Source organism: Emiliania huxleyi (genome assembly GCF_000372725.1).
Source record: "Emiliania huxleyi CCMP1516 unplaced genomic scaffold EMIHUscaffold_262, whole genome shotgun sequence".
NCBI classification, from domain to species: domain Eukaryota; phylum Haptophyta; order Isochrysidales; family Noelaerhabdaceae; genus Emiliania; species Emiliania huxleyi.
Window position 1 is genome coordinate 96,984 of NW_005200073.1, and position 12,631 is coordinate 109,614.

The window sequence follows — 12,631 nt, forward strand, 5'->3', positions numbered from 1 at the left end:
TAGCGGCGCCCCGAAGGGGAGGCATGTGCAGTTGCGCCCTCCACGCGGCCGTGGAGGGGCGAGCGCGGGGGATGCGCGCGCTTACTAGTAAGTGCTACATTGTGCGTGCTGTATGTCGGTCTGCACACTGTACAGTGCCACGGTGCCAGTGGGGTGTGAATGTGAACACTGACCCTCACACACTTAGGGTTGGTCAACCATGTGGGTGTCTATGTGTTTCCCTCGGGCAGTAGATTCTTATTTCATCGTCAAAAAGCGCCCGTATTCACTTGCCAAAATCGCGACCCGGGGTGTTCGACCGGGCTAGCCCCAAAATGCAGAATGCAGATGCAGAATGCAGAACCCAGCTGACAGCTTTGAGGTTGAGCCCAATTCCGTACTTTAGTTTGTGCTAGTGAACTGAGGAGAAGCGGGTCGAGCCTCGGCGCAGAGGGCAGCGCCTAGCGGGCGGGAAGGGGAACCCTTACCCCGCGCCCGCCGCTGCCCGCCGCTTTGTGCGCGGGACCTCCGAGCGACGAGGCTCATGACACAGCTCCCGACGAGCGTCGGCTCCTGCTCAGACAGACGCCAACCTGTCAGTTCTCGAGCGAAGGGAGGCGGCGCTGCCCGCCGGTCCGCCAGCGACGCACGAAGCAGTCGCCCCAGCGCGCAGGACCGCACACCGTGACAGTCCCACTCGGACTCGCCCACCGGCACCGCTCCGCGCAGAGGCCAGAGCCGACCCCGCGCTCCGCGTCTCCGGCTCCATGAACCATGTCCATCGAAATGCACACGTAATCTCGACTCCAGTATCTCACAATACACGACGAAAAGGCTCGGGCCCAGAAACGCAGGGGGGAAGAACACACGACGCCCGCTTCCTCCCAGGGCGAGCGCGACACACACACCGTGTACGGAACAAGAGCGCTCTCTCCCAGCAGCTCCCTACTCTCCCTCTCGAAGTCGAGGCCCACAGACGGTCGACCCGGTCCTCCAGCGGCTCACACGTATCGCACGCATAGCGGCCACTCTTCGGACCGCTGGTCGAGCGACCCGGGGGATGCCCCGCGCGCCTGACCCAGGAGCGAAAAAAGAATCTGCGAGGCGTGGCCGCTCATGCGGCCCGATGGGAGGAACGGGGCGAGCCCCCTCCAACCCACCCGCGCTAGGTCTCGGGTTTGACGCATGGGGTCACTCCCGCGAAACTCGTGAACTAGCCGGGGCAGTCGGAGAAGTGGCAACTCCGTGCACTGACGGTCGGCCGTCAGAAAACACGCCTCCGTGGCTCGGGTTACACCAATCCTCGCTACCCAACGCGGCCAAAGGATATCCACCTCGAGAACCTCTAGAGAGTGGTAAACTTCTTTTGGAAGACGCCGCAGGACTCCTTAGCAAGCAGTACCACGGCAAGACGTGCGGCACTGCCAAGCCGGGGCCCGGTGGCCGCTGTCCGAACGAGGAGTGCGCGATGAGCAAGCCACCAGAGGAGCGCACCGAAGGGCCGTCGAAGAGCGCCGTCAAGACCGAGAACAGATGGCGACCCATCTGCCGCCGCGCCAAAGAGGGCCACAGCCAGTCGGCGCGCTGCCACAAGAGAGGCACGATGCCGCCGCTGCGCGCGTGGGCGTTTGTCGGCTCGTGCCTTCGCGGCACCGGCGTGGCCTTGTTCGACTACGCCGACTACGGCGAGACGCTCCTCAAGCTGCCGGCGCCTCACTTCTTCTGCATTTCCGGTCCAGGAGGGGGAGACGAGGACAAGTTCCGCGAGCGGTTCGGCAACCACAAGGTGACGATGCTCCCATGACCTCCAAAAAGGGCCGTAGTCCGTATAAAATTGCAGTTTTAGGCCGTATTCCACACGTATTCCGGAATACGTATTGCCCGAAATGGACGTATTCCGTATAAAATTTTCTTCGCTCCGCGATTTCACACCGTAGGCTCCCTGCCTGTCTCCTGTCATCTGTCTCACTGTCCCCTTTCGGGGGGGGGGGGGGCTGTCTGTCCATTTCCGACTGTCCGTGCGTGCGATCCGGATCCTGGCTGTGCTTTGTGTGAACAGCGCCATCGGAGGGAATTTCTTCTCAATAACAAGGCTGTGAAGACGCCGTAGAGGCGCGTGGCAAGGCGTCCTTGGTAAGGACTGCGCGCTGCTCCTCTTCTTCTCAGGAGCGCCGCGCCCTCGCCCCACCACACCACACGCTCACCGCTCTCTCTTCCCCACGTCCGCTTCTCGAGCAGCACACACACTGCGCCGCTCTCTCCACCCCTTCTCGTCTCTCGCCGCCGCCGCCGCCGCCGCCGCCGCAGCCTCCGAAACCTACCACGCCCGGCGCCCCCCCCGCGCTGCTCCCCACGTACCCCCGCGCCCCCCCTCGGAGCCTCGCGTGCGTCGCTTCGCCAGCTCGCGCGCACCACGCCTCGGGCTCGCGTACCACATCAGGGCCCGTCGGCCCCCCGTGCCTCACGCGTCGATCTCTAGCCACCACCCGGACGAGCCCGCCGTCCGCACTGCACCGCTCATGTCTGCAGCAGACTCACCTGCCGCCGCTTCTCGGGCCTCGCGCACCACAGGCACCAGCACTGAGGACAACGAGCGTGCATTTCAATGAGCCTTCCTCGCCTATTCACGTGTCTCATGGTGGGATCAGATAGCGCCAGCCTGCTCGAGATGCACCTCAACGCTACGAGCCTGCTTGTGAGCGCGTGGGTCGTAGTGGAGGCAGAAGTGAGCTTGGCTGGCAGGAAGCGCAGCGTTAATCACGCAATGATCTCCCGGCTGGCGGTGCAGTATGGAGTGGATCGCGTTCAGCACGTGATTGTACCGGCGGCGGAGATGCACATCGCAAACCAGTCTCTCCTGAGCCACCGCCTCGCTTTCGAGAATGAAGCGCTGCAACGCAGCCGCTGCGCCTCAGCCGTGCGTACTCTGCAGGCTCAGCCGATGGATCAGGTGCTCATCCTCGATCCAGATGAGCTTCCGAGCCCCGCGCAGCTCGAGGCACTCCGGCATGTCAACGCCAACGACGACCACACCCTCTGGAGCCTGCCGATGCTCAGGTTTCATTACGACTTGGCTTGTCCGAGTGGTGGCTGGAGAGTGGGCAGAGCGGCATCATGGGCGCTCGTGCGGCGGCTGGCGGAGCAACATCCCGATCGTTGGGCATACTACGTTCGTGCCACGGCTGCTCGACCTGCGGGCTTCTCTCGACTGCTGCGAGACGGCTCCCTGCCCAGTGCGTCGCCAGGCCTGCACATGACGTTTGCTGTGACGGACGAGAACATCACGCAGAAGGTCCTCTCGTTTGCTCATACGGAGTTTGCGAGTGGACACGTCGCCAGCCGCGTGGGCGTGGCCGCGCGCGTGGCGGCAGGATGCGATCCGTTGATGCGAGCAGACAAGGGCAGCCCGCGCCTCGCGTGCCACGCAAGATGGAACGTGTCGCACAACGGGGCGGCGTGGCGAGCATACAGTCAGCCTTGGATGTCGAGCATTGTGCACCAGTTTCTGCCTCACACAATCAAGCGAGAGCAGTCTCGCGAGCGACTCGCGCTGCACGGAGCAGAGCAGACCGCCGTCTGCGCAGGGCTGTTTGGCGGAGGGCCCACCGGTGCACGGCTGCAGGAATGGCTAGTAGAGCCAACTGCTGATGCGACGCGGCTCAGACAGTGGCTGCACGAGCGACGCCCAAAAGCTCACGGGCGCCACCCACCCTTCCGGCCTCGCCATGACCGTCACCTTCAGTCCTGACACGGACATGGACAGCGTTCGCATCGACTTCTCGTCGGAAGCGACCGCGATTGTCCACGCCATCGCCCAAGTGCAAGACAACGTTGAGCCAGGCCCCGCCGGCCTCTTGTTCCACTGAGGGGCGATCAAAAGAGGAGTTGTTCCCTCGGCATTAGTCGTAACTGGCCGGCGATCGCAATTCCCGGCGAGGTGCCGTGTCGACGGCGCGAGCTGATAGCCCCCCGCTACCCAGTTGCACTCGTGCGACGTAGCGCTAGCGGGGGGGCATGACTACGTTCTTACGCGCGTTGCATCTTACATAAGTTCCCGTTTTGGCCGCCGGGAACCACTCTCACCTCTGTGAAGCGACCAATGTAGTGTGTCTGCCGCGGTTATATTTTAATATTACGTGAGACGCTCATATTGTGACGAGCTGAGCTCTCCTCTTCGTTTTAGATTTTACGCCCATCTTTTCCACCGAGTTAGACAACGTGTGTGTTTTTAACGTGCGGCTGCGGGAGCGGGCGAGGGACACGGACTGGCGACTGCCGCGTAGGGTGAGAGCTGCAGTCTCCCCAACCGCAACTCATCTCTATACCTACACTCGAACGCGCGCGCCCCGGTTGTGCCTCACACCAGCGTGCCCTCGGTCCCTCCCGACTCGTCGCTGGAGCTCTCTCCGAACATCTCGCCCGCCTCCGCCTGCCGCAACTCCTCCTCATCGTCCATCGCCGCCAGCTCAGCCGGCAGCGCCTGCGACATCGGTCGCGTCCCTAGCGGCCGCGACTCCTCCTCGCCCCGTATGCATCATGCCGCCGACGGATGCGCTGATCCTCCGTCATGAAGTTGGGTATAGCGTCTGTAAACACGACGACATCGTCAATTGAACGGTTGCTTGAGACGAGCCTCAACACCTGCATAGTCATGAGTGTCTCTCCCATAGTCAGATTTGGTGTCTCTGAAATGGCCCGCATCCGCGCATGCAAGGACAGATGCGTCGGGATGACATTGAATTTGGTGTAGAGGTTGAACAGCTGGACAAATAGTTCCATGCTCGTGACCACCACTAAATCAGCAGCGACCAAGGAGCGGCCATGCTTGCGATGCCAATCACTGCAGTAGATTCTCTCCGGTGTCATGCGACATCCTGCGACTCGACCCCCGAGGGCTGCCGGCCGCCGACAGCAATACCGAGACCGGATTGCGCAGCGAGTTCGGTCCGAATGTGCCCAGGGCCAGCCCGTGGACCGGTACGGACGGCAGGTACCCACGGGACCGCTGCGGCGGGCCTGGGATCATGAACGGGGTGCGTTGTAGTGTGAAACGCCAATCAGTTATAGGTGGGGGAGGGCGACGACGGCTGTCTCGCGCTGCTGGGCGGGGACGAGCCGAGATCGCGCCGAGATCGCGCCGAGATCGCGCCGAGATACCTCGCGCTGCTGAGCGCGACCGTTTGGCCTGCCCGCCTCGACGCGGCGCGAGAGATGACTGGCTCAATGGGCCGAATCCATTCCCGCTAGCAGATCAGATCAGCGAGCGGATCAGTGAGCTTCATCAGCCCGTTCCGCAGAGGCGAGCACCTGCCCGGGTTCCTCGAGGCGACGCAGCCCGACCTGGCGCGCGAGGTCTAGCCGAGGTCTAGCCGAGGTCTAGCCGAGGTCTAGCCGAGGTCTAGCCGAGGTCTGGCCGAGATCTAGCCGAGATCCGGCCGGCGTCGTTTGTCAGGTAGTAGTAGTGTGCGGTAGCAGTAGTGTGCGGTAGCAGTAGTGTGCGGTAGCAGTAGTGTGCGGTAGCAGTAGTGTGCGGTAGTAGTAGTGTGCGGTAGTAGTAGTGTGCGGTAGCAGTAGTGTGCGGTAGTAGTAGTGTGCGGTAGTAGTAGTGTGCGGTAGCAGTAGAGTGCGGTAGTAGTAGGTGCGGTAGTAGTAGGTCGTACAAGTAGTGTGCAGTAGCAATAGGTCGTAGTAGTGTGCGGTAGTGGACAGGCCTGGTGCGGGTCGACGCCGCCCTGAAAGAAGACCTGCGAGCAATCGGCGCTTGGCAATCGGCGCTTGGCGGTGGGGGCGCCACGGGGCTGGCAGGTGTCCCCCCCCCCCCCCCTTCCAACATCCACACCCTCACGGGGCCCGGCGCCGTGACCGTCGCCCATTGGTGCCGCGGGCGATGGCGCGTGTGATCCCGTCGCCTCGAGGCGGGGCTCGTGTCTTTGCGCCGGCTCGAGGAGGCGTCTAGGAGGGCCCAGTCGAGGTCTGGAGGTGGTGCCGCTACCGCTCGCCAACCAGGTCGGGCTGCGTCGAGATCTCGGCTGGATCTCGGCTAGATCTCGGCCAGACCTCGGCTAGACCTCGGCCAGATCTCGGCTAGACCTCGGCTAGACCTCGGCTAGACCTCGGCTAGACCTCGGCTAGATCTCGGCTAGACCTCGCGCGCCAGGTCGGGCTGCGTCGCCTCGAGGAACCCGGGCAGGTGCTCGCCTCTGCGGAACGGGCTGATGAAGCTCACTGATCCGCTCGCTGATCTGATCTGCTAGCGGGAATGGATTCGGCCCATTGAGCCAGTCATCTCTCGCGCCGCGTCGAGGCGGGCAGGCCAAACGGTCGCGCTCAGCAGCGCGAGGTATCTCGGCGCGATCTCGGCGCGATCTCGGCGCGATCTCGGCTCGTCCCCGCCCAGCAGCGCGAGACAGCCGTCGTCGCCCTCCCCCACCTATAACTGATTGGCGTTTCACACTACAACGCACCCCGTTCATGAACACCCCCCCCCCCCCCCCCACACACACACCGGCACGTCCACGTCGAGGTCCGACCGACGCCTCGCGTGCCGAGAAGAGGTTGCCTGTGAGATGATGAGGCCCGGTGAGGTCAGAGTAGTGGCCTCGAGCTCCTCCCGCGCGGTCGAGGGCTGCCCTTTTCAGGGGAGGTTCGTGTGTGTGTGTGATCAACAGGGCTGCCCTTTTCAGGGGCGGCATGTTGTGCGAGTATATGGGACAAAAGCGTCGAAAATGTCCCAAAAAGCGTGTCTCGAGTTTGTTGCAGCTCCGCAGCCTGCGCGCGCTGCCGGGACGCACCGCTTGCTGGATCTGTGCACTCCCTGGGACCCAGGGAGTGCACAGATCCAACTGGAGTGAGTAGGCTCGACGCTGTACTCGAGATGGAGCTGCAGAAAGTACGCCGCCGAGCGTGCCACCGAAGGCGTTCCGTCGGAGGTGATGGAGTGTGAGACCTGAGGCTACGGAGGTGACGCCTGAGGTACCGGCCCGTGCACGGTGACTCAGCCGGCGACCGCCACGGGCTCAGACGAGACTTGTCGACGCGTTACGGCTCAGCTTCACCGTGGTCATCGGGCGTCTGTCGACGTCAGGACCACCCATACAGCTCGCGGGTGTGAGGTCGCAAGAGCCAAGATGGTGGCGTTTGGACATCCCAACCATCACACAAGACAGCCTGTAGGTGATGGCGGGACGGCGCAGTGTTTGTGGCACTCGGCAGTAGGGCTTGTTGTGCGAGTATATGGGACAAAAGCGTCGAAAATTGCTCGACCGAGTTTGCGATGAGAAGTGACCCGAGCCGCCGGGTGCCCCGCAGCGGCCTCGCTGGACCAGAAGAACCGGTCCGCGAGTGCTCCGCAGCAGCCTCGCTGAGCCAGAACGTCGGCTCGCGAGGTGGGGTGCTAGTATGAGCCCGATCCGTCGTAGAGTTCTTGCGCCTCGGCGGTTAGTGGTGCGCTAACCTCCGAGAAACCCTTCGGGTCGCTCCTCATCGCAAACCCTGTCAGCAGAGTCTCCTACGGGAATGTACGTAAGAGCTACATACACTGAAAATGTCCCAAAAAAGCGTGTCTCGAGTTTGTGGCAGCCCCACAGCCGGCGCGCGCCGCCAGGAAGCACCGCTCGCGTGTCGGCCGCACTCCCTGGCACCCAGGGAGTGCGGCCGACCGACCAGACCGAGTAGGCTTGATGCCGCGCTCGCTGTGGGGCTGCCACAAAGTCGCCGCCGAGCGTGCCACCGAAGGTGTCCCGGCGGAGGTGGTGGAGTTTGAGACCTGAGGCTGCGGAGGTGACGCCTGAGGTACCGGCCCGTGCACGGCGACTCAGCCGGCGACCGCCACGGGCTCAGACGAGACTTGTCGACTCGTTCCGGCTCAGCTTCACCGTGGTCATCGGGCGTCTGTCGACGTCAGGACCACCCATACAGCTCGCGGGTTTGAGGTCGCAAGAGCCAAGATGGTGGCGTTTGGACATCCCAGCCATCACTCAAGACAGCCTGTAGGTGATGGCGGGACGGCGCAGTGTTTGTGGCACTCGGCAGTAGGCACCCGCGGCACGGCCCCGCTGTCGGCTCTCGCGGGCTGCGGAACCGGCCCCAGAAGGGGACGGTCCGGGCGAGTGTGGCAGCTCCTGCGCTAGTATGGGCAACCTCTATCACAACACTACTGATCCTGGTCATTAGAGCTGCCAGGGATAGCGTCAGGAGCCGGTAGGAGTCAAAACCCCTCATATTTGAGACATCGTGGCCCATATACTCGCACAACGAGCCGTAGGCACCCGCGGCACGGCCCCGCTGTCGGCTCTCGCGGGCTGCGGAACCGGCCCCAGAAGGGGACGGTCCGGGCGAGTGTGGCAGCTCCTGCGCTAGTATGGGCACCCTCTATCATAGCACTACTGATCCTGGTCATTAGAGCTGCCAGGAATAGCGTCAGGAGCTTGTAGGAGTCAAAACCCCTCATATTTGAGACACATCGTGTCCCATATAGAGCCGTACTCGCACAACTCGTGCCGGGAGGTTCGATCAACAGGGTGCAACTGAGGCTGCAACAATGGGATGAAACAGCTTTGCAACTGCTGCCCACCAAGCTGCCTTGCGACACAGTTACCTGTATTAGTTTCGTTGTGATCTAAACCTACTCAATGAGCGCCTCCCTCTCTCTCCGGCTGCGCGCCTGACCGGTGCGGCCTCCGAGTCGGCGTCTAGCGAGGCGTACGGTACTATTGCCGCTGCACAGGCACAGACGCTCCACCTGGTTGCTGCGCACCAAGAATGCGGCCGCGCGCTTTGCCGCCTGCTGCTGTATCCGCAAGAGCGACTTGGCACCGTGCTTGGGCGAGAATGGGACCGGCACCTCCACGAGCGTCGCGCCCGTCGCCCAGACGGATAGACGGAGCTGCGTCTCAGTGACCTCGCGAAAGTCGACCAGCTTGTCCCTGTGGACTGGATGCCACTTGGGCAGCGGCTCGACGCCACAGACCGACCAAAAGCTGCGGCCCCAGTTGGCCACGCTGTCGCGCAGGTGTCGAGCAAGCACGCTTGCGCGCCCGAAGCGGAGCCAGGTATTCCCCAACACGCCCAGGAGCCGATGCTTCGCCGCCATGCGCTGCGTCAGCCGCTGCAAATCGGACACCTGGGAGGAGCGAATGTCGCTCCGCAGGGCGCGCGTCGCATTGGCGTGGCTGCAAATGGGCACCGACTCCGGACACCACTGCGTGAAGCTCCTCCTCTGGGCTGCCGCCCTGGCCCGAGCGATCGCAAGCGCCGTGCTGCCGCTGCCCAGCAGCCAACGCGACGTTAGCCGCTGCGCGTCCGTCTCCTCGGGTGCGAGTGTCGAGGCGTGGGTCGGTTCCACGGCTGTGACGGCCGCATCCAGCCGCCTCATGAGCGCGGCGAGCCGCTGCGCATCCACATGCCCAAGCAGGGCCTTCACGCATAGCGGTGCAGCAACGAACAGGTCCGTGCGCGCCGAGAGCATGTAGTTGTACGTCAACCCCCTCTGCCCTCCATGGCGCAGGCCACCTTCGAGCGCGGCCAGCGCAAGTCGGAATTCAACGTGCGCGCACGATCGCGCGTCGCGTGCGCACGGCGGTCGCACGACTTGCTCGCTCACAAGCCAGGGCTGGAACGTCTTGCTCGCATGAGCGGGCAGGCGCGAAGGGCCCGAATCGAGCGCCACCGACAAGTGGCAAGGCTCATTGGGCAGGAGCAGATTCGCCACGATCTGGTCGGCCGTGAACACGACGCTGCGTGTTTGTCCCATCAGCAAAACCAAAGTCCACTGGCGAGGGTTGGTGCGCGACGCCTCGATCAGCGCCATTCGCTCCTCACGCACCGGATCGTCCAGGTTGCCGGCGCCCAGTCCCGAGCCATTCATCAACGGCGTGCCGCAAGGGCACTCTGACAGCCAGACAGGCTGGGCTGCGAAAGATGGCAGAGGCACCGCGAACACGGGCTGGGAGCCGTAGCCTTGCGAAGAGTAGGCGAAAGCCCCACCGCTCGCGATGAGGCAGACGAACACGGTGCAGAGCATGTTAGGCCAGCAGAACATGGGCCACGAGAACCAGCCGGAGGCGGAGACGGATCCCTCCTGCGTGACAGTCGTGACCGTCGCGCCCTGAACAGGGGCGAGGGGCCGTCAGAATGGGTGTGAGCTACGGTTTAGGGGATGACCGGCGCATGCAGGCGGCGAGCGCCGAGTCCGTGGTCGACGGCGTGGAGCCGCGGGGCGCCTTGCCGATGTCACCGACAGACTCGGGCGAGACAGACTCGCCCTGCCGCGCGCGCGACGCGCTGTCAAGTAAACGCGGGGCAGTGTGTGTGTCTGTGAGGAGCGGGCGCACACCGAGGACTCCTTGCCCGACTTCGCGCCCTTCTCCCTTCCCTTCTTCTCGTCGTCGACCTCGTCGATCTCCGCCGCGACGTTGTCGAGCAGATCGTACTTGTTGGAGACCTTCTTGGACTTGACCTCGCCCTTGTTGCGCCAATTGTTGCGGCGCGGGTTCGACGGGGTCGTCCAGTCGGCGATGCCGTCGACCAGGTTGGACTCGCCCTGGCGCTCGATCTTGCGGAGCGGGGAGGGGGTCTTCCACTCGTCGATGCCCTGCGCGCGCGTGACGTGCGGCGGACGAGACGTCACAGGGTCAATGTAAGTGCCCGCCTGTAGGACTCGCGTGTCCCCGCAATACCCGCGTGTGCACAGAAGGGTGCTGGGAGGTGCTCACCGCCTGGGCGGGCTCCTCCTCTGCAAACTCCTTGGTCGAAACGTTCCAGTCGGCGTCGCCCTACGCGTCGAACGCGGGATGGGGTCACAGAGTGGGCCGGCAGACGCCGGCGCGCAGAATGCCAGGCGCTCGCCGCCGGGGCGGCGGGCTCCTCCTTCGGAAACTCCTTGATCGACGGCAGCGGCGCGCCGCCGGTCGCCGCCGGCTTGAGGGCCATGGCGACCTTGGTGGCCGGCTTGAGCGCCGGGTCGATCTTGATGGCGCCGGTCTCGTCAACGGAGGCCTCTGCGCCAGACTCTGCCGCAGGGATGTCCTTCTTGAGGGCGCCCTTGACGGCGCCGGTGGGGGCCGTCGGTGGGCCGGTCGGGCGCGTAAACTTGGACCAGAAAACGGCGTTTGGGCTTGGCTCGTGGGCGGCGAACATGGCCGTGGCCTTGTCCGAGTCGACCGCGCCCGCGTCGGGCGCCTTATCCGCGGCCAGGTCCTTCTTGAGAACGTCATCCGTGCCAGACTTTGCCACGGAGGTGTCCTTGACGTTCTTGACGCCGCACGTCTGTGGGCGAAAGAGAGAACGCGCAGGCTTTCGGAGACGGGAGAGGGGATGATCACAATCCTGGCGTGCACACGCGCACCTTGGCTCCGAGGAGCGAAGGCGACACCGACGCGGAGATGACGAGCGTGATGCGGCCGTCGTCAGCCGGCACGATTCCGACCTTCGCGACGGACTTCATCGGCGACAACTCGCCCGCGACGTTGCCGCCGCCCGCGTCAATGCCGTCCTTGAGCGGGCCGGGCTCGCCCTCGGACGGGACGTTGTCGGTGCCGGTGCTGGCGGTGCCGGTGCCGCCGGTGCCGGTATCGATGCCATCCTTGAGCGAGACGGGCTCGGAGGGGATGCCGACGGCGTTGCCGCCGCCAGAGTCGCTAACGGTCGTGTTGTCCGCCAGAGACGCCTGTCAGCCACAGAACGCGAGAGGATAGTCTTGCAGGGAAAGCGCAGCGTTGCGTGCGTTGCAGCGGTGTACACCCCCTCCCTCAGCCACTGCAAATTAACGCACATCACCTGCTTGTCAGCAAGCGGCGGCGGAGGAGAGAGCTTGAGCACGAGCTTGTCACCGGCGGCCGGCACGAACTCGAGTTTGAGCATGTTGATCGAATGAATTCCTGCAGTGAGTCAAGAAGCGGTTGAAGGTGGTGTCCCCGATGGAGGGTGCAGGCCAGCGCTGAGTGGCCCTAGCGGCTGCGGACACAGAGTCGCTAGAGAGTGGGGCGGGGGGGAGGTGTGGTGTGGTGTGGGGGTGTGGGGAGGGGTGGGGTGGGCTGGGTTATAAAGGCATATGAGAAATTCTCGGGCAATCTCGGGCAACCTCGCCTAAAAAGACAGAAAGAAATAACCCGGCCGCGCGCCGCAGCAGGAGAGGAGACTAACGGGCTTCTTGACTTGACCGGGAAGGGTCGAGCCTGAGAGAGTAGAGCTGCGCCTACGGGCAGCACGTCGCGGCGTGAGCGTCGCAACGACAACGTGATAGGCTGCCGACACACTCTCACGCGTCCACGCTCGGACTGGAGCCGGGCGGCGACTGGCGAGCGAGCGGGCTTTGGCCGGCAGAAGGGCGGTCCGAGCTGGCTGGCGCGGGACCAGGGTGGCGAATGGGCAGCAGCGGACGCGTCTCGCGGCTCCGCGATGGTGGCCACCTGCGGGCGGTGGGTGCAGGCGGTGCCAGGCTGAGGGGGGTGCAGCCGCTTTTGTTGCGGCGAGCGAGAGGGCGCATCTCCGAGGCGATGACTGATCACGTCTCGCTGCAGCGCATGGGATGGGGGGCGAAGTGGCCGGGCACGCTCGCGCAAAGGCCAACACGCGCCGCGTCGCGCGGGGCGCGGGGAGAGGCGAGGGACAGAAACCTGAAAACTCCGTGTCCTCTAGAGCTCTAGAGCTCTAA

General features: G+C 64.2%; 2 protein-coding genes across 2 annotated transcripts; one reads left to right on the forward strand and one right to left on the reverse strand.

Annotated features, from left to right (window-relative positions):
* Nucleotides 1–2,117: 2,117 nt before the first annotated feature.
* Nucleotides 2,118–4,134, forward strand: EMIHUDRAFT_443747 (hypothetical protein). The gene is made up of 2 exons (XM_005777300.1): nucleotides 2,118–2,145; nucleotides 2,551–4,134. The coding sequence occupies exon 2, from the start codon at nucleotides 2,585–2,587 to the stop codon at nucleotides 3,725–3,727; it is 1,143 nt and encodes a 380-aa protein (XP_005777357.1). The 5' UTR covers nucleotides 2,118–2,145; nucleotides 2,551–2,584; the 3' UTR covers nucleotides 3,728–4,134.
* Nucleotides 4,135–11,089: 6,955 nt separating this feature from the next.
* EMIHUDRAFT_367525 (hypothetical protein) lies at nucleotides 11,090–11,871 on the reverse strand (the record flags this gene model as incomplete). The annotated part of the gene is made up of 3 exons (XM_005777301.1): nucleotides 11,755–11,871; nucleotides 11,324–11,644; nucleotides 11,090–11,244 (listed from the first exon to the last, which is right to left on the reverse strand). Coding segments are annotated over exons 1-2 (310 nt in total), but the record flags the coding sequence as incomplete, so codon positions are not given.
* Between the last annotated feature and the right edge of the window lie 760 nt (nucleotides 11,872–12,631).

Coding starts and splice junctions, on each gene's coding strand:
- EMIHUDRAFT_443747 (XM_005777300.1), top strand. CDS start 2,585: ATGAGCCTTCCTCGCCTATTCACGTGTCTCATGGTGGGATCAGATAGC.